Here is a 24754-nt window from a genome sequence, read left to right as displayed (position 1 = left end):
TTGCAAGCAAGACACAACTAGGTAAGGCATCAGACAAAAGAATCTCTCGTCCTTTGCCTTCGCACGACTGCTTACAAAGCTCTGTATGGGGTTTGTTGCGCGGCTAAGTCACCGTTTGGTGCTTATTTTCTCTAGAAAATACCTTAAAATGGGATAATTTTTTAATCTTGAAATATAAATAGGATTTTTTTTTTGTTATGCACAAAGAATGCATACGCTATTTTCTACACCTTGAAATGACCTAATTGTTCTCCCATATAAATGGGTAGGGATGGTTCGGTATGGAATACCGAACCGAAACTAGTAACTCGAATCCTAAACCGAAATTTTTTGGGACTGGAATTTGAAGACCAACCCAAACCAAATTTTCGGGAATCCCAAAATATTTTCGAGAATTTGGGACAAATCGGGTGCCACAGCCCGTCCCAAATATATATTTATCGACGGCGTGAATTGACAAAAATACCCTTGGACGTTAGTTGTGTAATGTGGTTTAAGTGTGATTTTGGGTCAATATTCTTAAATCCTAATTGTTTGGAACCAATTAGGACTAAGTTATTGTATTTTTGGTGGTTGACCAATCCTAGGCCACACACACACACATTCTCTCTTCTCTCTCCCGTACCCTCTCATCTCTCTCGGACTCTCACTCTCTCTCTCCTTCGAACTCGTACGAACAAACACCCAAAGCCCTTGAAACTTCACGGATCGTGGTCACGAGTTGATTGGTACCCATTTCAGGTAAAGATACCTTCGAAAACCCTAGTTTTTCATATCCTCGATTTGTGCACTGTTCATTCACACGTAATTATGGATGTTTTTGGAAATTTGAAGCTTGTAGGAAGCTTAGTGAGATCCCAAGGAAGCTCGGAGTGCTTCGTTTGAAGGTTTTGGATGTCGGGATCGTGTGGACGAAGTTTGGCAGGTTTTTCTTGGAATTCTCCGGTGAGATTCCGTGACTTTTAGAGCTTTAAATTAGTATGATTGTGTTCTACAAGTTAAGAGCTTCATTTTGGTATAAATTACGTGAAAAATGGATGAAAAATGAATGAGTTATAGAGTTTTGAAAATTTCCCAGTTTTCCGACGACGGTGACGGTCGTCAAAGCTGAAGGTAGAAGACGAGAGGATATTCCGTTAAGTTTAACGGAATATTCTAACGGCACTAGGTCACGCCGTTAAGTTTTGTTAAGGAATAACAGAATATTCCCGGAATATACCTGACAACGTCAATTGACACCGTCAGTGTGCCTGGCACATGGGGGGCGCGTCTAGCCGTGCCATTGCCGGCGCGTGGGGGCGCGTGAGGCTTCCAAAAAAATTTCTAAAAATTTGGGGATGATCCTGAGGTTGTGTAGGTCACTGTGGTATATTCATATACCCATTTTGAGCTTTGTATGAGAAGTTATTAGCTAGTTTTGCCATGTGCTTTAAAATAACGTTTTTATAGTTAATTCACATATAGGTGAGACTTATCCTGAGGACGAGCGTATCCACGGGTGACTCGGGGGTTATGACCCGTCGACATACCAGTGAGTGGGCTTTTGTTTTCAGTATATATTTATATACTTGATATATTTCCCAGAAATGCATTTTTAAAGAAAGTATGCTTTGAAATAATATGCCAAATGCTTTTCTATTCTGAATATGCATTTCATAGTTGCATAGATATAAATGTGGTGTTGTGGAGGCACATGTAAGTCCAGGTAAGTTATGTTTGGTTCTGTGACTCATTGATGATTTGATATGTGAAATGATGTTGAGCTCATAAAACTGCACCTAGGGTGATTGTGATTTAGCCAGAAATATGAAGTACATGCCTATTTATTTATGTCACCTCCCGCACTGTATGCTCATATTGGATCCAACTTAAGTGCACAGTCTTGTCGTACAAACCTTATTTATGGTTCTGACTCGTAGGTGACTAGCGATTTATCGCCTGGCTATTATGAGAGAATAGAATTAAGCATAATTATATTACACCCAATCTTGTCGTACAGACCCATTTTTAGTGGTTCTGACTTATGTGCAGTATATTGCCATATAGGTCATTGTAGTGACTCCGGCTAGATTGACTTTTGAGCTATGAATTCAGTCATACAGACTACCACAGGGGTTCCGGCTAACGTATCATATTTCTATGAAATCATTCTTACCTGGATTGTTTACTTTGTTATATTTTGGCATGGCATACATATGAATATGATTATGTGAAGCATGAATTAATTGTTATGATTTCAGATATATATATATATATATTATGTATATGCTTATATCTTGATTCTGGGAAAAATTATACATGTTTTACAGCGAGGGATTAGATATGTTGATAAAGAAAATGATTTTGTAAAACATTTGTTTTTGCCCACTCACGTTTTCTATTTTGCACCCCTCCAGGTTTTAAGTAAGCTTGTTGTTGGTGGCTTGAGGACGTCGGCGGTTCTGACCTATCTAAATAATAGTAGGACATTCCTGGTACTGTATAATTAGTACTTGTTCTACTGGACTGCACCTAGACTTAATATGCTCTGCTTAGGAGTGTTTACTGTTGTAACTAACTCCTATCACTTCCTATTTAGTAGTGCACTCTAGTAATTCGGTTTTTAATTATTCGTATAATTCTTATCTTTATTGCTTCCGCACTATGCACATGGCTATGTCACTCTCACGTGACGGCCATCATACCTTGATCTCGGTCGAGGTGTGTCATTGGGAATCCCAAATTAAAATATGAAATTATGCATTATTCTTCAAATATATAATTCAAGAACACATTCATGAACTAGGAATGTCATTTAATTCACACTACCATTTAATCGAACACTAGCATGCCTGACTGTTTTTATTAGAGGCAAAATTTAAATTAATTAAACCCCTTTTGGCAATCTGTTGAGCGACAAAGGAATCACGCCTTCTAAAATCATCAATCATGACAGCAGCAATAATAAAATCCAAATGAATATAAAACAGAACATGAAAAATATGCAAGGTGTAGGGCATTCTAGGTTGCAGAGCATGAATTAGAAACTACTAGCATCAATTATAAAAGAATAATATATATAATATATATGTATAAATATATATATAATAATTAATACTATATATTTTCGGTTCAGTATAGGATTCCTGAAATATCGAGAAGCCAATCCTGAATCCCATGCCGAAATTTTGGGATCGGTTTAGGATAGCATCCGAGAATTTCAAGAATTTCGGTTTGGGAAATTTTTGGTTTGGGATCAGGATTTTTTCGGTTCGGTTTGGGATTTTCGGCAATTTTTTCCACCCCTATAAATGGGTTACTTAGAAAATTGCAACCCTCATTTCTGATTTTATAGAGAGAGAAACAGAAAGGAGAGAGAGAGAGAGAAAGGAAACCTTTCTCCTCCCCCACCTTCTCGTACCCCACCAGTGACCTGAACCATGAACAATGGCACATGTAAAGCCCATCTTTAATTTTTTCCTAGTTTTTGCTTCTCAGAATCTTTATGACTCTTTTTTTTTTTCTTCATGAGGAAACCTCTCTCGCCTCCCCCATCTTCTCGTACTCCGCCAGCGACCTGGAACATGAACATCCGCACAAGTAAAACCCATCTTCCATTTTCTGTGGTTTTTGCTTCTCAGGATCTTTATGACTCTTTTTTTTCTTCATCTTCTTTTTATGTTTGGCTTAAATTCTGCAAATTGTTGTATTTTTTTAATGAAATTTGATGCTTTGATTTGTAGAAATGAGCTTGAGTTTATTGTGATTTCTTGTTTGGTCGCACTTTTGAAGAAGTGATTTTGTTAGAGGAAAGTTGATTTTAGTTGATAAGTGGAATTGAATTTTGGGTTAGGGAATAATTTTGGTAACTTTGGTGGAGTTGTGTGAATTGAAACTTGTTTATACGGTTTGTTATGATTTCTAGTTTCCAAAATTACATCTTGGTATTGGTGGATAGTTGAGATGATTCTTTGCAGCACATATATAGCTTCTTTAATCTTGAGATTCACATTGGATTATAAAAATGTTCAAAGCTCTTGATCTGAGAATGGTTTTGAAGGATATACAAATAGTTGTTAAAGTTTTGCTTAACTTTGTCTCACCTTTTTTTCCCGTAGTATTGTTAAATTAGATGGTGAAATCTGCAAGGATTGAACAAACGACGAGATTTAACCGACGCAGAGCTGACTCTAAGATCCGATTCGGCTTCGTCGACGAGAGAGAGGAAGAGTGATAAATACAAAGAAAGAATGCTTGGACTACAATTAGATCCTACATCCCCAACAAAGGAAACCTTGCCAATGGTTAGAAAATGCAGCTGACAAGCATGATGGGGAGGAGATTGGGGGTTGGTGGCTGCGAGACACTATTGGTTGGGAAGGGTTGCTGTTGGGTTTTCGGTTTTTTTTGTTTAACTTCAATTTTTATTTTTTAATTAAACTTAATTGAAAGTTTAACAGTGTTAGATATGAGGTTAAATAGAGGGACAGGTGTTAAAAAATTATAATGGAGACACAAAAGAGACACCAAGTAGGAGACAACAAACCTGTGACCTTATTCAAGAGGCAATTAAAGAAAAATTGTGCAATTTCCACAAGCAAGCATATATGAATAATAACTGAATGTTTGAGGAAAAAAAAAACAAACGAATACTTATGTAGCTAAACAAATGAGAAGTTGGTGTACGAAGGTAGCGAAGTAGCTAAATAAATAAGTGAATTCAGATAATGTTTTGAGAAAAAGATAGAGTTGAAGAAGATGTTGGCTGATACTTTCTATACGAGTCTAGTTTTAAAGGCGTTGATTACATATATAAAAAAAAAAAAAAAGATTGGGTGTTAGAATTTCAATTTTTTTTTTTGTTAAAATGCTCACAAAAATATTTTACAACAACGTTGTCACATCCCGGCCCTGGTCCACCACATGCCAGGCCCGTTCCACCACCGTAGCACGATATTGTCCGCTTTGGGCTTACCATTCCCTCACAGTTTTGTTTTTGAGAACTCATGAGCAACTTCCCAGTGGGTCACCGATCCTGGGAGTGCTCTGACCTCCTTCTCGCTTAACTTTAGAGTTCCTATGGAACCCGAAACCAGTGAGCTCCCAAAAGGCCTCGTGCTAGGTAGGGATGGGAATATACATTTAAGGATGACTCCCCTAAGCGATGTGGGATGTTACAAACGTTATGTTAAATTAATTAAAAAAAGATTAACATAAACAAAAATGTGCACCTAATCAAATTATCATATAAAATTATAAAAACTTCAAATTTAGGGATCTACTATAAGGACTCTCCTATTGGAGGCAATATTCCTTTAGGGACACAAAGATTCTCTTTAGGTCCTTAAATGCGTACTCAAAGGTGATGGTGGAGTCCCTAAATAGGTATTCCCATTGGAGATAAGAGGATGCAATATCTACTTCCTATGTCCTCTCCTTATATTAAAAAGGAAAAGCATACTAGTATAGCTAATAATTAATTGAATTTATAGATAAGCATATACCATGTTGATGCACAAAACCGGATGGTCTTGGTACAACGTAAATCCGGCCGTGAATCTGCACAAACGCTCAAGAACACGAAGAACACAAAGAACACAAGGATTTTATCGTGGTTCACCCCAAGGTTTGGGCTACGTCCACACTGATTGTATTATATTTCTCTGTTGAAGAGGGAGAGAGAGAGCTTAGAGCTTAGGGGGTGTGAGGAAGCTTTGAGAGGGGGTGAAATGGCCTCTGAGGGTGAGAATGAGCCTCTCCTAGAATGAGGGGAGGAGTCCCCTTTTATAGAATAAGGGGCTCCTCCTCTTTTACAAAGTATGGGCTTTAGTGTGAGGCCCAAATACAAGGCCCAAGGCCCAAATATACGAGGCCCTAAATATGGTATAAACAGTAGTCCCCCAAGTCTTCAGTCAAGAGAGTCTTTTGGCTGGAGACTTGAAATTCAGTCCATGTGTGGGCCGAAGTAACTGATGCTCGATATGAGGCGGTGCCCAATCTGAAATGATGCTCAACTAGAAGTAGCACATGTTGTGAGGCCGCTTTGCTTGTAGCTTATGTTGCCTTAGTTGGCTTGGCTTTGTGGCGTTTGAAGGTGAGGGAGTCCCTTTTATAGAATAAGGGATCGCTCCTCAATACATAAATCATGGGTGATCTTCAATGAAAGTGAGGGAGTCCCTTTTATAGAATAAGGGTTCACTCCTTAATACATAAATAATGGGCTAGAGTCCCCCAAGTATTTTTCATGAGGCCCAGTTGAGGCCCAATATATGATACATAATGTAGTCCCCCAAGTCTTTAGTCAATAGAGTCTGTTGGCTGGAGACTTCAAATTGAATCCATGTATGGGCCGAAGTGGCGGTTGTTCGGAGGCGGTATTTGTATACCCTGCACTGAAGCTTTGTAGGTGAAGCTTTGCAAGTGAAGCTTTGAAGCTAGAGCTCTGTAAATGAAGCTTTTAAAGCTAGAGCTTTTGTAAATGAAGCTTTTGAAGCTAGAGCTCTGTAAATGAAGTCTTTGAAGCTAGAGCTCTTGTAAATGAAGCTTTTGAAGCTAGAGCTCTTGTAAATGAAGCTTTTGAAGCTAGAGCTCTGTAAATGAAGCTTTTGAAGCTAGAGCTCTGTAAATGAAGTCTTTGAAGCTAGAGCTCTTGTAAATGAAGCTTTTGAAGCTAGAGCTCTGTAAATGAAGCTTTTGAAGCTAGAGCTCTGTAAATGAAGTCTTTGAAGCTAGAGCTCTTGTAAATGAAGCTTTTGAAGCTAGAGCTCTGTAAATGAAGCTTTTGAAGCTAGTTGATATGAGTGATGCTCATGAATGTTTATGTTGATTGACATGAGTGATGCTCATGGATGTTAACATGAGTGATGCTCATGAATGTTAACATGAGTGATGCTCATGAATGTTTATGTATGATTGATATGAGGGATGCTCATGAATGTTTATGTATGATTGACATGAGTAATGTTCATGTATGATTTGAAGTATTGGACGTACTTTTAATCACCTGGTTGGAGCTATTTTGGGCTTATGGGTTTTCGCCCTCTACACAACATTCCAGCCCATTTACTTTGGGCTTTGCCTTTTTTTTTTTTTTTTTTTTTTTTTTTTTTTTTTTTTTACCCTCTGATGGGGTTTATACATATTACCCTCTGATGGGGTTTATACAAATGTTTTCAAAATAAAAGGAAAATAAATTACATCATTCTGATGGGGTATTTATTCCTTGTTTTTTTTTTTTGCAGTGTCTCCATGTGCATCCCTTTTACTTTCCTCTTTTCTGCTTTCCGAAATATTCTCCCAACAACATGATCTTTTTCTTTTCTGTTCCTTTCTTTGATCTCTCCACCTCCAGACACACTCACTTGCTTTTGCTTTTACTTTCCCTTTTCTTTCTCTTTTCCTTTTGCTTTGTCCGCCACTGCCTTTCTCTTTCAGTCTGGTTTCTGCTGTTTGAACACAAGCTGGTGTACTCCAGCTGTAAAAAATGTAAATAACGTAAAGAACGTGGCCTCCCACTCCATTTCTTTGTCCTCAGAACCCCACCTCAATGACCATTTGCTATCGTGGTCAAAAGAATGTTCAGATTCACGTGTTCTGTTACTGGGCACTTCAGGTTTAAACTCCACGGGCAAACTCAAGTACTGGGCAAATTTCAGGTTCCCGTTGATAATGATTTCTTATCTGAACAAGATCCATTGCAGCTAAAACCCGAAAAGATATTGATCTTTCCATTTTTCTTTTTCTTTTTGCTTTGAGACGGGGTTCTCAGCGAAGTACTCGAAGTTCCTGCCTGCTCTTTGGTTGCTTGTGCTTCTGACCACCTCTATTTTCTTCCTTTGCGCCATCAACCAAATCAGTAGAAGGCCTATCCTCCACTGTTGACCCAACCCCAAACCCAGGCTCAGCGCTAGACTCCTGCTGCTTCTCAAATCGTCATTAATAGCAGACCATTGACCTCCGCATACCACCGACCTCCGCAAACCACTGACCTCCGGTCCCGGCCACCTGGCATTTGCGCTGGAGCTTCCTAGCGACGACGTCAGCGACGTCCTACATGCTGGAGCCTCATGGCAACGTCTTACATGCTTGCGCTGGAAAGTTTGACAGGGCTCGGGATAGATCTGAGGTCATCGCGGGGTGGGAATCAATCCAGTTTGTCGGAAGGAGAGAGATCAGGGAGATCTTTATGCCTGCTCTCAGCTCTATTGTGACCGAGGGAAAGATCGTCTCCTGGGTCAAATCTGAGGGCAACGTCCTCTCCAAAGGCGAGAGCATCGTTGTCTTCGAGTCTGACAAAGCCGACATAGACGCAGAGACATTCTACGACGGGATTCTCACCGCAATCGTCGTCGGGGAAGCGAGACCGCCCAGAGTTAGTTGGAGGCTTTTAGGTTTTGTAGATGTGTCGCGAGGACCACGATGCTCACTGGAGCAATTGGGTATGGCGGTTTTAGCATCGAAACCTTTTGGAAATTGGTTGATGTTTCGCAATGGGTTTCCGGGTTCGGGTTAAGGGATTGGATCAGCTGAGAAAGCTCAGGTCTTTGAGCTTTGCCTTTGGATTCAGGGAAGATATTTTGGTGATGGAGATTTGGTAGGACTGTTGGAACTTGGAACTGTGTAATTATAGAGAGATAGAGAAATGGGACTGGGCTTTTGGTTTGGTGTTTCTTTTTTGTTTTGGTTCCTAGGTTTTGCAGATCCACAGTGGAGATGAAAAATTGAGAGAGAACCGACACAACTTTTCGTATCGATTCCCACAGACGGCGCCAAATGTTGATGCACAAAACCGGATGGTCTTGGTACAACGTAAATCCGGCCGTGAATCTGCACAAACGCTCAAGAACACGAAGAACACAAAGAACACAAGGATTTTATCGTGGTTCACCCCAAGGTTTGGGCTACGTCCACACTGATTGTATTATATTTCTCTGTTGAAGAGGGAGAGAGAGAGCTTAGAGCTTAGGGGGTGTGAGGAAGCTTTGAGAGGGGGTGAAATGGCCTCTGAGGGTGAGAATGAGCCTCTCCTAGAATGAGGGGAGGAGTCCCCTTTTATAGAATAAGGGGCTCCTCCTCTTTTACAAAGTATGGGCTTTAGTGTGAGGCCCAAATACAAGGCCCAAGGCCCAAATATACGAGGCCCTAAATATGGTATAAACATACCACATATTAAGAAAGAAGAATAAATTGCATGTACGAAAAATTTCTAGAATATTAAAAAACATATAAATTATAAGAATTTTCAAATTATGTTCTAAAAATTTTGCGATTCCTCTTATTTTTGTTGTGACATATCTTCTTATCAATATGTGATTGTGTAAATTATTTTCTGAAAATTTTGCGATTCCTCTTATTTCTAGAATATTTCCTAATAGACTTTGTATTACTTGGAGAGCAAGTTTCTCTCCTTCTTATTACTATAAATAAAGGCACAAGGACTGTGATATGAGCATATTTATGCGACTTAGTTAGCTTGTTCTTGTGCATTTATGTTGTTATTTCTTAGTTGATTTAGTATTTCAAGCCATTTTCGTGTGGTTGTAGGTACAAAGGGTTAAAAAGGCAAAGAAGTGCATTTTGGTGCCTTTTGGAGCAGTTTTGGGCATGGAATGGATATCACATGCATGGACCAAAGTGGTTGGATGAAATTAAAGATCTAAAGAAGCTAGGAATGTGCCAAGGAGAGGAAGAAAATAAATTGAGGACCAAGGAAGACAAGGAAACCATTAAGAATGAGGAAATACTAGTCAAACTTGCCTTATCTTGTCGTTACCTTTCCTAATCCTAAATTACCAAAGATTTAGTCACATGAAGGGTTCCTAAATACTTTGGGACATTTCATTACATGTTCTACAAGTCCTAAACCTGCCCTAAAAGTCCAAACCATACCATCCTTCACCATTTATCTTCCTAGCCGTGCAAGAGAGCCATCCCTTTCCTATTTTCTGCCACAAATCACTCCAATTTCCACCCATGCCGTGCACATTCATCCATGTTTCCTCCTTGCACTCATTTGCTGCACCATTCCACTTCCTTTCCTTTGTCTACCATGTGCACAATATCCTTTCACCTCCTTGCACTCATTGATTCACCACTTACTCACCTTTCCACCCATGCCATGCATAATTACCCTTGTCCCCTTCATGCACCAGATTTCTTGCACTCATTTCATGCACCATTACACTCATTACCCCTCCTTGCCGTGCACCACCCTTGTCTCCTTCATTATTTCTGATTTCATGCACCAATACATTGAATCATTGCACTCAATTGCTGCACACTCCTTGTCCCCTTCACCCATCAGATTTCATACAACTTTTGCCTTTACTACATGCACTCATTGATGCACCATCCACCACCTTTGGACTCCCATGTCGTGCATCATGACTCTTGCTGCACCTTTGACTCATTTTTGCACCATTCCACCTCCCTTTCCTTTCTCTACCATGTGCACAATCATTCATGTTCCTTACTTGCATTCACTACATTTTACCCCCCATGCTTTGCATCATCACTTCACTTTCACCTTTGAATCATTTCAACACCACTCCATGCACTCATTGCTGCAACACCACTCCATTTTACCCTCCATGCTTTGCATCATTACTTCATTTTCACCCTTGAATCATTGCACACACCACCATCTTCCCCTCCTTGCCTTGCACTTCCTCTATAAAAGGAAGTGTGTGTGGCAGCCATAGAGTTCAGTTTTGGTTAGATCATTCATCCCCATTTCAATACAACCTTCATCCAAACATATCCATTCATCTTCACATCCATTCCTCCATACAAACAAACCTTCAAACACTCACCAACACCTTGTGCCGTAGCAAAGGAAGGGAAGGAATGTGCTTGGACGTGCTTGCTGTCCAACTTGGATCGTTGGAGCGTTTAGGTGTTTTCTTTCTTTTGTTTCCAATGTTTAAATTCATTTTCTTTCGTTTTGTTGTGAACATGAGTGGCTAAACCCCTCTTAGCTAGGGGTGATTTCAAAGCCATGATTATGTGTGTAATATGATTTGATAAATTCCAGTTATGAACTCTTGAATCGTGAATGCAATTGGCTTAACTATTTTATTGATAACTTATTTGTATTTGTTGATTAAGGGTCGACACTTAATTGGCATGCATAAATCCGATGCTAGAATATAAGAAAGTTTCACATAATCGTTACAAACTTATATTCATAAGTAGTGGAGGTCGCTTATAAACAATCGCGTTAAGTTTAATTCTAGCATGAGTGACATGATGTCATAGTTGCAAGTGCTTTGTCAATGCGTATGATTTTCATTAAACATAATGATCTTTAATTATATCTCTATTATGATGTCATGTAGGGAACTTTTGAAGAATGTTTTGGGTTGTCGAATGATGTTATCCAATCCAATAAAACAAGGAAATCTGAGGGTTAACTAGTGATGTCACAGTTAATTTGGGGCATTGTCGTTCATAATTCAATGAAGTAGTAACTGGAAATCGAGTTGTTTGCATACATGTCATGTGTGGAGAAAAAGCCTCTAGCTATCCCATCCATCATCTTATTTCTCAAATTCATTTTACAATCTGTCTAGTTTTTCATACTTGTTTGTTTGTTTCAACTTCATCCAAATCAAAACCCCCCCTTTTAGTTTCTTGTTTCAAAATGTTTCAAATATGTTTTGTTTTTGTTTTTTATTGTTTTAGGTGAAGCCAAAACCCAATTTTTGTTCAAAGTTGTGTTTAGAGTCAGAAACTGCCCAACAAGTGTTTTTAGGCAGTTTTGAGTGTTTTTAAGTTGTTTTAAGTCTTTTAAACCTGTTTTGAGTCCCTTGAGTCTATTCAAACGTTTTTAACTTTGTTTTTATGTTTTTGAGTCAGTTTAGAGGTTATTAGCAAGCCCTCCTAATCCCCGGTCCAGAACGATCCCTACTTATACATATACTACAATTGTCAAAAGAGGGTTTAATTTGTGTGCTAAGAATTTTCGCATCAGACTGGGGAATTAACACACAATTCCTCAAGCCTATTCTCCAATCTCTTTCTCTTCCCTTTGCCGCACCTATCTACTAGATATAGACCACAACATGCTCTTCATGCTGTGCTAAAGAGAATTTATGCGTCTTCAATAAGGGAGTATTACGTTTCAATTTTTTTTAATTGATTAAATTTTGATTTGATTGAATTCATATACTTTTATTGATTGAATTATATTTTTTTTCTTATGTTGAATGTGATACAAGCTTGAAGATGAAAGCCGAAATTGAAGAAAGAACTCCTACAAACCAGTTCACAATATTCATCACGCAATCCAGGTTCTTCTAAAACAATGGTGTTTATCTCGATATTTTTGCAGCCTTGATTGCATGAACCATCACCATAATGCATGACCCAACTTTACAATTTACGAATTTTAGATTCTACATAAATTGTTTATGCATTATATCCATAATATTGTTATTATGTGAATTGAATATGTGTGAATAAGAAGAAAAGAAAAGAAAACAAATGATGTTGAAACCCTAGAATTTGTATTGGGCTTGGAAAACCTAGTATGGTTTTAACTAGGCCTGCGTGCAACATGCGCCAAGCCACTAACCCAAGAGTTGCGCCGTTTGGCTGAGCCAAGTTGGCTCCAATTTGAGCCACCACCCTTAGACATGCAGAACCCATATACGAGTTCGAAATGACATCATCAGGATGCCATATCCATAAATCTGCAAAATTGAGACCTCCATAGCTAACAAATATGGCGATGGTGATATGCCCCCCCCACGACGAAGGCCTGAAGTTTCTCGTCGTCCCTTTGATGTCTCCGGCGTCCTCAAGGGACGATCATGGGTGTCCACACCTAACACAATCGTCTTTGAGCTTCCCCAGCTATCTTCCGCCGTCTCATTTTTTTTCAAGGATCCACAGTGACGGCCTTGACCTCTGTGATCCATGCTTTTCATCGTCCCTTGTGATTTTAGAGGCCTTTGAGCACCACCACCAGTAGCGTTCTTCCTTTGTTTCCAGATGAAACGCCTCACCCATCGCAGATGGGCTTAGCTCTCACTCCCTAAAGACCTTGGGCCTATATTGCTCTAGGCCCACACCCCACTTGCAACCGCATTTTGGGCCTACAAATCGGTAGCCTTTGCTGCTTGAGTCTATAAACTCAAGGCCCCAGTTTGGGCTTAGGACCTTGCGACCCAATTTGATTTTAGATATCTTATATCAGCAGCCTAGCAACCCATTATGGGCTTGGGACCTTTCTTTTATTTTTTTGGGCTTTTAGATATTATTTTTTTCCAGTTGGACCTGCAATCCAATTCGTGTGAAAAAAAAAATGTTTTCCTTTTTGGGCCTAATTACTTTAGCCCATATGAAACCCTAAACCCTGTATATCAAGATTTGTTTTTCACTTTTTCTTTCTTAGCCCATATTCAGGCCTGGGTTCTGTTAACCCAATTTTTTTTTTCCTTGCTGGCCTGCAGCGAAGCCAATTAAAATAATATTTTTGGACTTGAAGCTCCAAACTTTTAGGGCCATTTCCCTAAACTTTCACACAAAGGGTCCCGAAGCTACCCACTATAATATATATGTTTTCTCTTGCTTTATATATTTTTGTCTTGTATATATTGCATTTGTTTGCAGGTTTTATGAGCCTGAAGTTCATACTTCCGAACCGAAGTTTCGGGAAACTGCCATAGAAACCTAAAGTTTCTTAATGCACAACACTCATGTTGAGACCCGAAGTTCTCCATGCTTAAATCCATTTAAATCAAACCATGTCTTAGAACTTGAATGTTTTAACGTTGATGTTTATGGAAAATTTATTTCCTAAAACACTAATCATATTCTTGTTTCCGCCATTCAGCGTATTGTCGAACTGTAACAAGTCTGATTTCACTGATTTGGAATTTTCGAACAAGAAACTACTTTATGTGGATACAAGACGTGACACCCCACTTGACTATGACTAGTAGTGAAATCATTGTAGGCAGTTATGGTGTGGAAGAACTGAATAAGTCTCCGTCATAATCTTTATTCGAAGACTTATGCCTGAAGCATATCAAATGGAAGTATCTCACTCCCGAGGACTTCATGGCTCTTTGACTTGCTATGGACCGTTTCAAATCATGAAAAGATGAATTCTTGCTCGAAGCAAAACATGATTGAAACCTTTATGTCCATGAATAGGTACAATTCTGAAGTTTATATCCAATCAAATTTTGACTGGAAGAAAATCTTTCTAGTCATTTTATATCTAAATTGCACCTGAAGTAGTAGTATAAAGAGTGGAAGTTTACCAAATTCTCGGATCTGATTACAACTACACTTGTGAGAGACAGGTACACCAGCAATTCGGCTGGGAGCCACCGAACGGTATAAACCTAGTTTCGGCTAGAGTCGACCGAATGGTGGTGCCCTACTTCGGCAAAGGTGCACCAAAATGGCATGCTCTGCTTCAGCAGAGGCCTACCAAACAGACCCCTCCAACTTCGGTTGGAGCCTACTGAACCAAGTCTGGGTCTGTCTCTTTTTCACAATCCCATTTTCGAGTTTGTTTTACAATAAATGGTAGAATCAGGCCTGCCAAGAGGTAGTATCATGCCCAAAGCATGATCCTTGGCACCTAAAAAATTTAAGAATAAGAGATAGTATTCCCGAACCTCAACCTTGCAGAATCTAACTCCGTTTTGACGAAATAAATCATTGTTTATGCACTTTTCCGTGCTTTTACCAATGTTGTTGAGGAGTACCATTTCTGTAGTCAATCTGTGAGACTAATTTTGCTCCACCTAACACATTTGGAAGAGTGAAATTTGACATGGAATACCTATTGGTCGAACCCCCTTGTATATTTGATTTAATTTGTGAATAATTTATTTTATTCTTGGATTTAAGATTGATTTTTGGATGTCACTATTATTCTTGAATAAGAGTTAATTGACGAAAATTACCACATATGACTACAATTAACTCATGCTTAGGTATGTTTTGTGGGGAAGTTAGCTGTTTGGTTCTATGCTAACTTTATACCTAATCATCCCCTGACAACCTTTCAGGCTTATCCAACCTAATTGTAGGGCATGACACTGCCCTATATTGTCCAATGGTACTAATTTTACCATGAAGGGAAGCCTTATACTCACTTGTTTCAGAAGAACGCCTTTTGAGCTTTAAGGATATTCAAGAGTATTATTACCATATTAAAACCAATGTAGAAAATGGGAGTAAAATTCCTTGGCATATTACCATATTGCACTTCCTACGAATATAGCCAAAAGTGTATTCTAGAGAAGATGGAATGCTTAACGAGTGTATTACACCAATTCAAGCCACTATGTGGCCCGCCAAAAGCCCACGATTCCTATGGAATTTTCGCTATGGATGTACGTTTGGGATATCTAGGATGATCTGTGATGTGTTGTTTTGGACATCCTTTTTACTAGAGGTAAATACATCATACCTAGACGTGTACTATACCTTAGCACCCTCCATCTTTTCTACAATGGATTCAAATGGGATATTTGTGGACTAATTCAACCACCCTACGGACCATTTAGATACTTTATGGTATTGGTTGATGCTTCTGCACATTTGTCACACGTGTAGCTATTGTCCACAAGCTACATTATCCACACTAATGGCTTAGATTAACAAGCTTAAGGCTCACCACCCTAATTATCTGATCAAATTTATTTGATTTGATAAGTTGGAGAATTTACATCGAAAACTTTAACTTTCACTGGATATTGCATGTCGGTTGGGTTTTGAAGTTGAACATCCAGTCTCATGTTCATACCCAGAACGACCTAGTAGAGCATTCATTAAAAGCCTTCAAATGATTGCGTAATCGATTGGTCATACGTACCAAAAGTTCCCGATCTCTGCTTGGGGCCATGCAATATTGCAAGCAACCATGTTGGTCCGCCTGAGGCCCGTCATGACCTAACCTTGTAAAGCGCATGTTAGTTGGTTACCAAATCTGAACCCGACATATCGCATAAGCTCGTCTTTGGTTGTGCGGCCTACGTGCCATTTTGCGCTGCCCTTACGTACAAAAGAACAAAGGGTTCCTCAGGGAAGGATGTGAAGGAAAAATTTTGTCCTAGCTAAGAACATGTGAGAATATTTGAACACATATGCAAACTATTAACACATTAAAGTAGGCATGCATTCAAAAACAATTCTAAAACCCATGACTTTCAAAGCCTAGTGAATGGTGAACCAAGAGACTCTTTAACAACATTAAAGAGAAAGAAGGTTTTAGAGATTCATTACCCTTGAAGCTCATCCTTGTTTACATAAGGGATTCACCCAAGTGGAGGGCCTTCAAGTCACCTCCTAGCTCCTTGGATCTTCCTTGTGATTTCCTTCCTTTTTTGATGCTCCTTTGCTCCTTGAGGATGTGAGGAAAGGATCTCCAAAAACACCAAAGGTTTGGTGTCTCTAAGTCTCCACACCAAGGATGAGGTGTGAAGATGAAATGGATGACTTAGAGAAGAAAAGATTGCTAGCTATCTCCTCTCTAAGTGGCCGGCCTCCTTGTTGAGAAAAAGAGAGAAAGTGTTTCACCTCTTTGCCTCAAGAAAAACCCCAATGAGGTAAAAGCTATAAAGATGCTTTTATATCTCTTTTCTTAGGTGAGTGGCAAACTTGCAATTAAGCAAAACTTCCCACTACCCTTGCTATGGCCGGCCATCTTAAGTGATTGGGCTATTTGCCCATATTTGTTTTAGTTGTCATACAACTTAAACATAATGGGCCTAGTGGACCAAACCCTTTTGGACCCCGAAGCCAAAAACTAACTTAAAAGCCCAATACGAACCTTTCGTAAAATTAATTAACTAATTAATTAATCTTGACCATTCTCAACTAAACCATTTAATTGCTTATCCATCTCATTTATATTTCTTCACTTTCATCCTTACTCGGTGTACGATCCATTAGGTTCCAATTAGAGAGGCAGTGGGCGATTGTTACTCTTAACGATCGATTATGAATTGAAACTACATTTCAATTCTCCCTTTGATTAAGATTAGTTTTTGCTAATCTTCAAGGCTTCCACAAACCATGAGTGACACCTAGCAGCATGTCATGGTTACCCAAGCTAAGTAGAAGTGGTTGGAGAACCTATCCAATTACAACTACAACGCAATACGGTCCTTCTCTAATACAATACTCTTAATCACATTGTTTGAGTGACAGTTTGTTTCATGTCTACTATCCAATGTGATACTTCTTTATATGATTCAATTGAATATGATTTGGAACAAACTTCCTAAGTCATATTCATATGCTTTGACCAAAGACTCTCGAATCATATCTTAGAGTATTCTTCTTCTACCATGGAAGGTTAGAGATCCCTTGTTGTGCATTCATATGCCTACATGACTAGATAGCTTGACCCCAACAATGCCGTGGACACTCTCAATGGAATGCCTTTGACATGATCAAAGATCAAGGACCTAACCATTAGACATCTATGATGCCTCAGGTCAAAGGACTACTTTTCATATTGCAACTTACGAGTTCTTACATGACATGTATGTTCGAACTCTCTTTTGATCGTTGTTCAGTGTACTCGATTACTCTTTCAAGCACCTATGTGTTTGTCTTAGTGTCCAACACTAAATGACTTGAGACTAGTCATACTCTTGCTTGAGTTGACATAACACATACTAACCTTAGCGGATTGTCAATGCCCAATTGACAATCCTATGGTTAAGAACGTTTTAGGAATGAACATAAGAGAAATGTCTCGTTAATCTAACTTACTTAAATCACTTCTCTCTTAGATCAAATACATTCCTTGGATTCTCTTATTGCTTAAACACATGATACAATAAATAGTGATTAACAATAAGCTTTGCCTTTCATTAAACATATAATAGTTTAATACAATAAGTATTCCAAAAGCTATTACATCAAATGAGTGGCTTTGTGGGCATACTTCCAATAGGATGAGAATCTATGTCGGTTATGATTCTCCTTCTAATATTCGTTACTTAGAACCTTTGGCAGGTGATTTCTTTATTGCTCGTTTTGAATTGTCACTTTTATGAGACAGTCTTCCCGCTGATAAGGGGAGATAAGAATGTCAACTTTCCTAAAGAACGACGCAAATTATCGTGGATATCCCCACTATGTCTCATCTCGATCCCAATCGAGATCGTCAGAGTATAGCCAGACACTTCCTCTGATCTAGCAAAAGTGACGAGATCACATATACTAACTGAAAATCTGCCTGCAAATATGTGTACAAAATGTACGATGGACATCTATCTCAAAAGCAAGAACGTCACAATTGTGGTCGACCCTCGTACATCGGTGGCTAGCCAATCAATCTATCACTCAGTTCGAGCATTCACTTACCCCAAAAAGTGGAGGAATGTGGCACGAACATATCTACCCCTCGATCACTGTCTCAAACCATTCCATCTTATGAGATTAAATCTGGATTACTCCCGATACCTGAAGTTCTTGGTCCAGTAAACTAGTTTGGATAAGATATGGAATTGGAATAAGATTATCATAGATGATGTTTCATTTATATGGTAATTACCAACGTAAATGAAAAGCAACGATAACGAACTGCATTCCGTTGATTAGTGTCAACGTAGAACTGATTGCTCAACTAAAAGAACCAATCTATGATGAATGAGATGAATGAAATAGTGTGATATGACGCCTTGTGGCGCAAAGCTTCTCTCATACACCATGTGATTGATTGCAGCATTATAAACGTGGTTGTAGTATCTCTGGGATCTTGATACGAACCTACATAGAGTTTCCAAATGACTTACATGTACTGATTCAAATAGTTCTAGACCACAAGAACACCCTATCAGTTCTGATGAGGCCTTCACTTTACGGATGTAGAACTATTCAAGTGGATTGGTATACTCGTTTAAGTGAATATTTGATCAGTTTGGGATATATGCCCCTGCGTGTACAAAATCTGAAATTGCTAGAGTTGAGAATACTAACTCGCACCTAAATCGGACTTTCAGATGAATGATCTTGGGAAAAATCGACCTGAAGTTTCGAGCTAGTTCTGATGGTATTCTGGTCCACCACTTGAACTAGACCTAGAAGGTGTTACGTATGAGTATACCTTGATCATCTGTATGCTAGATGCAAATGAGACCTTTACGGAAGGTATGGAGCATAAGGTTCCATATTGGAACGTGAGGCAGCCATATCTAAGTACCATGGGCGTTTGTTGTACTTAGCTCAAATGCACTATATCAGACATCTTATGTGCTGATAATCTTTTGGCATAAAGTAGCACTGCGCCTAACATGCCACCACCCAATTTGGTGTTAAAGATGTTTTTCCTTTACTAGGGATTTGGGCTTATATATCCCTATGCATCTCAAAATGGATCACACCCCCTGGATCTTCGGAATGATGCCTACCTTGTAGGATTCACTAAATCAGACCATATGTCTGACCGCACAAGGTACATTCCCGAATGGTTATGTCTTTACTATTAAGGAACACCGCAATATCTTGGAGGTTAACCGGATAGACCTTTAGTTGCGATACCTTTGAATCGTTCCAAGACTTACTGTATCACATTACATGAGAGATATGGTCTAGAACTCTTGTTGAGCATATTCAAAATCCCTACGATTTCATCCATCGTTGAATCCCAACAACGATCCATGAAGATAACACCGTATGTATCGACCAGATCATGATACATCCAATAAGTCAACACCAAGCATATTATGTCTACATCAGCATGAGCATTTAAGTAGTCCAATCCCAGACAAACTTGCCGACATCTACACGAAGTCACTGCCAAGGTCTCCTTTTCAGAAGCTTGTCCAAGGCATTGGTATGCGTAACTTTGTCATTTGCGATGCTTGTAGTTTCATTTGGAAGTTCTGTCAAACTCAGGGGGAGTATCCAGAAGTATACTCACTTGATCTTAATGTACTCTTTTTCCCTACAATTAAGAGCATTTTTCCCACTGGGTTTTTGCTACCTAATTGGGTTTTAACGAGGGACCCATCTTGGGTTGATCATACCCTTGTGAGCTCTTCTACTTGTGTCCAGAAGATGTATAGTTTTGACTTAATGCAACTTCTCACTTTTCTCCTTTGACTATGGGCTTTTGTCCCGCCTTGGGTTTTGCCATAGTGGGGTTGTGTGAGTTTTACTACCCATGCATTCTTCCGTTTGTTTTAAGACTCGCATTCGCTAGTTATGCCGACTAGACGAAACGACTTCATCAATTGCTTCTACATTTGCCTAAAGATCTGATGCGCCATCTACTTGAGTATTTGCACACTCAAGGGGCACTGTTGTGACATATGTTCTTATTAATATGTGATTGTGTAAATCCTAAGTAGAGATAAAATAGGAATCCTTTGGGATCTAGAAGATCTTTCCTAATAGACTTTTTATTATTTAGAGAGCAAGTTTCTCTCATTCTTATTACTATAAATAAAGGCACAAGAACTGGAGAATTAACACACAATTTTTCAAGCCTATTCTCCAATCTCTTTCTCTTCCCCATGCCGCACCTCTCTACTAAATATAGGCCACAACAATTTTAAAATTTTCGGGATTACTTGAATTTTGAAAATTCTGTATATTCCTCAAAAAAACAAAATTGTAATCCGATCCAATCTGGTTTAGAAATTTTAACGAAATTTTAGAGATTACTCCAATTTTCAAAACCCTATGTTAGTTTCCGATCTACTCCATTCGAAAATCATCCTTAAGGGTGAACCTTAAGTTTGGGCCCTACAATGGGCCTTGAATACAGTCCGCCCAAGAAGAATCTCCAATTTAAGCCACCACTGAAGTTGTGAACGAAATAAAAGCGAGCAAGAATCAGAAGGGGGGCAGAGAGAGAGAGAGAGAGAGAGAGAGATGGGAGTGACAAAGGAGCAAGTGAAGTCTTCACTGACGTCAAAACTGAACCCTGCACATCTCGTAAGCTCTCTCTGTTCTCTTTAGATTAGTTTTTAATTAGGCAATGTTCAATTAACACTTCACTTTAGATTCTTTAATTTTCTTTAGTCAGGGATTGGACTGTTGTGATAATCTAGGGTTTTGCTTCATTGATTTATGTAGTTCAATTATGTTAGAGTAATTGAATTTAAACATGTTAAACTGATTTAAATTGTCCAAGATTTTACTAATTATCGGTAAATTGTGGAAAATTCCGTGTCAATATGGGGATTGGAGCTGGTTTTTTTTGTTCTTAACCACTCATGAAAAGGAAAATTTGTTTGATTTGTTTTCGATGTGCACTTGATCAGTTCAATCATGTCTATATGCTGTGAGAAGGAGAAAATTAAGAAGGGATTGTTGAGGACTTTTTGTATCAGTTGCACAAAATGTATCGTGGCTCTTCTAGTTAGATTTGTGCTCTAAATTCCAATGGTAAAATGTAGACAGCCTTTGGTGGGGAAGATTTTGAGGCTGTCTTTGTATTTGCGTTTTAGTTTTTCCTTTACCTTCGTTAAACAATGTCATCTGAAAGGCAGTCGAGTAGCAGCCAATATCGTTTGAGAGGTCAATCAGATTAATGTTAGTGGTATCCATCTGCATATGCACAAACTTGATTTACGGTTGACATCCAGGTAAGTCCTGTAATTGTTGTGGTATGATTCGTAGGCTTTGATAATGAATCTAGATTTGGCAAAGGAAGAAGGTATTACTTCTTTTTCAACTTTTAGAACAAAAGTTAAATAACCGACATTAGGAGTTAATATGAAAGTGTTATTCTGTACTAGTTTTCAATTTCGTTAGTGTCAAATATGAAAGGGACTTTTGTTTGGAGACAATGTTCTTTTGGGTATGATCTCATTGTGTGGGTGTTTGTGATATTCAATTTTATTCTCCCTAAAGAATACGCAAGAATCCCAACATCCTTTTTAGACATTTAGAAGTTTCAGCCATCAAGACTCCAAGAATGTAAGATGCAGTGTGGATTGGCAACAGATATTGGGGAAGATATTTTACCTGTAATAGTTGCTTAGTCTATTTTGCTCTTCCTGCTATTAATTTATAAACATAAGAGACCCTACAAGGTTAGAAGTTTGGTGCATCAGCAATCATTCTTAAATTTTAAAGAAATTTCAAGCATTTGGTTGTATTTGCTTTATTTTAATTGCTGCCAAGTAAAAAGATATGGATTTTTTCATTGAGTGGATTGTTTAATTTAGGAACCTACATTCTTTGCCCATGTATTATGGTTTCCACTTTCTTTTCTGTAACATAAAACTCGGCAAAACTACTCTTATAGTCTTCTATCGTTTTCTTGCTATGTCAAATTGCTCCAAATCAGACATTCCATTTAGATAATGATGGAGCACAGAAGAGCCACTAAACAAAGCGGAATTGAGCCAACCCTTAGGGTCTTATTGGTATTCAAGACAACTAGAGAGACCAAAGGTGGAAATTTTCCGCTAGTTTTATGCAAATTCCTTGCTTGTATTACAGGTGATCATTATATATGATTATATCTCTATGGTATGGCTGAAAATGCATGAAAAGCTTAAATAGCTTTTAAGTTCCTCTCACACGTGCTTTGCTCTATTAATTTGCAACCCGTACATTTTTGAGTTCTTCTTAATATCATTGTTTGACCAGACCACTGTCTTTCCAACATTTTAGTCATGACAATCAAATTAGTGAATGATACTGCCAATGTGTTGCTTTTGGAAACATTTGATCGTAGGCTTCATTTACTGAAAGGGATTACTGTGAGTTAAGCTAATTTGGCATGCTCACTTGAATTGAGTATGCAAAATTTCCACTTGAATTAAGATTTCAGTTTGCTTGGTCGATAAAGTTAAAAGTGAAGTAAAAATACAGAAACCTGTGCTTTATTCTGTCCTTTAGAAACAGATTGCTGTTATTGTAACCTCTTTTAAAAGATTTTGTGGAATGACTTGCATTTGCAATACTTATACCTCTCCGAATCTGTCATTTCTTGTCCCTAATTTATTTTTGAACTTTTGTATTTCAGGAAGTAATTGATACATCTGGAGGGTAAGTTAGTGGAATCAATTTTACACTTAATTTAAGAAATTTCTGAGTGCTTTTCCCCCTCGTTTTATTTAATTGAATGTTGACGGTTGTCAGATGTGGTGCTAGCTTTGCTATTGAGATAGTATCAGTGCAATTTGAAGGAAAGAAGTTGCTGGAGAGGCATCGGCTGATAAATTCCTGTTTGGAAGAGGAGATGAAGGAGATTCATGCGCTCTCGATAAAGAAAGCTCTGACACCAGAGCAGTGGAAACAACGGCAGGAGTCTCAAGTATCTAAACCTGCTGAATGAACATAATTTCGAAAGGTTTCAAGTTTATTCTGTAGCTCATAACAATATATTTCGAGTTGGCTGGAGAATTAGACGAAATGTTTAAGTGTGAGAATATGGTGATAATTATTCTACCAGTTTTGTATACTATTGTGGATGCGTCACGTAGGTGTCCTTTTTTATTTATTTTTATTTTTTATTTTATTTTATTTTTCAGCCAAGTGGTGGACAAACTTGGGCTGGACAGGGTCAAAGCCAGTTTTTCGGCCGGAACCGATTACTTGACCAGCCTTGGCGGTGGCCATAGTCCCGGTGCTGACATGAACTGACAATGATCAGTTCACCGACCTGAAATACGTTGACGAGTACCTCGCTTCCTATATTATAAAGACACTCTACCGACGCTCTTTTGAAGGAGTACTTCTAAGATGCCTAGGTGAGGAAGATACCCATAGATGTAGTTAAGATTTGATGCAAGGTGATGATGCAACGGAGGCCTAAGATTTGCAGTTAATTCTAGATCAAAAGGTTTATCTGTTATTACAGAATTTCAATGCTCTTTGATAACATTTTGTATTTGGGTAGTGCTATTCACACTCCTTTCTCTCTCTCACTCTTGTTAATGTTTGTCCGTTCATCTTCTTTAATTGATTCGATCTGACAGTTGGAAATTAAGAAATGTGTGTGAGACGTATAAATAGGTGTGTAGATAGCACAATCTTTTTAATTTTGTTGTAGAGAAAAACTATTTGGAGGGAGAATGAGGGAATTCTTAAGTTCATTTGTTATGATCTAAGGCATAACCACTTTTAAATGGTAGTATGGCATATTATGCAAATATTCCTAGTTCAATAGGGCGTAATCAAGGCTATTTCTCTTCACTTGTAAGTGAGAAATCTTAGGTTTGATTCTTGCCAAAGTCGAATTTGAACCACATTATTGCTGACTCATTGTGAGGCTAAGCCTATCACCTCTCTTTTAGTGTAGATAATATCGTTTGTTAAAAAAAAAATAAAAAAAAAGGCGTAATCAATGACCAGATACACCTATTAGTGGACTGCGATAAATGTCCTAGTAGCGCCGACAATGCAGGTGGAGGTGGTGGTGCGCGATCTTCCTCGGCATATGGTGGGGGTACAATTTTAGCAGCAGTTGCCTCAATCATTGGAGGAGTTACAATTATTCCAGGGAACTCTGGGTCGTATGGTGGACTAGGATGATTCGGCCTTGTGTAAGGGTAGAGCTGTTTACGGGAGAATATGGATTTGAACTTTCAATGAAGGCACCAAACTGTTGGAGCAGTTTTTGGATAGCTGCAGGGAACCCGACCTGCACATACTAAGAACAAGCAAAGATCGTTAGGCTAAGCACCGGGGTCGTGGTTCCTGGTGTAGGTGCTCCAATGGTCAAGTCAGGTTATAAAGTATGAGTATTGTAGTGTTTGTGGGTTTATAATGTCTAACCCTCTATGAGGAGTCGGTTCTTCTATTTATAGGCTAGGAGGAGTTGGCTTGAGCTTTC

The 24754-nt window shown here is 38.7% G+C and overlaps 1 protein-coding gene across 2 annotated transcripts; it reads left to right on the top strand.

Annotated features, from left to right (window-relative positions):
• Nucleotides 1-20743: 20743 nt before the first annotated feature.
• On the top strand, nt 20744-23841 carry LOC126632563 (protein BOLA2-like). 2 transcript variants are annotated; one of them, XM_050302996.1, is made up of 4 exons: nt 20744-20898; nt 22943-22965; nt 23059-23269; nt 23451-23841. In XM_050302996.1, exons 1-3 carry the CDS (start codon nt 20836-20838, stop codon nt 23252-23254), a joined length of 282 nt encoding a protein of 93 aa, XP_050158953.1. In that variant the 5' UTR covers nt 20744-20835; the 3' UTR covers nt 23255-23269; nt 23451-23841. The 2 variants fall into 2 exon arrangements, with proteins under 2 accessions (XP_050158953.1, XP_050158948.1); XM_050302991.1 differs by lacking the exon at nt 23451-23841 and having other exon boundaries at nt 23059-23397.
• The last annotated feature ends 913 nt before the right edge of the window (nt 23842-24754 follow it).

The sequence above is a fragment of the Malus sylvestris genome, chromosome 1 (assembly GCF_916048215.2).
Source record: "Malus sylvestris chromosome 1, drMalSylv7.2, whole genome shotgun sequence".
Classification (NCBI taxonomy): Eukaryota; Viridiplantae; Streptophyta; class Magnoliopsida; order Rosales; family Rosaceae; genus Malus; species Malus sylvestris.
Note: the sequence above shows the minus strand (reverse complement) of the source record. Positions and strands in the feature narration are given on the sequence as shown.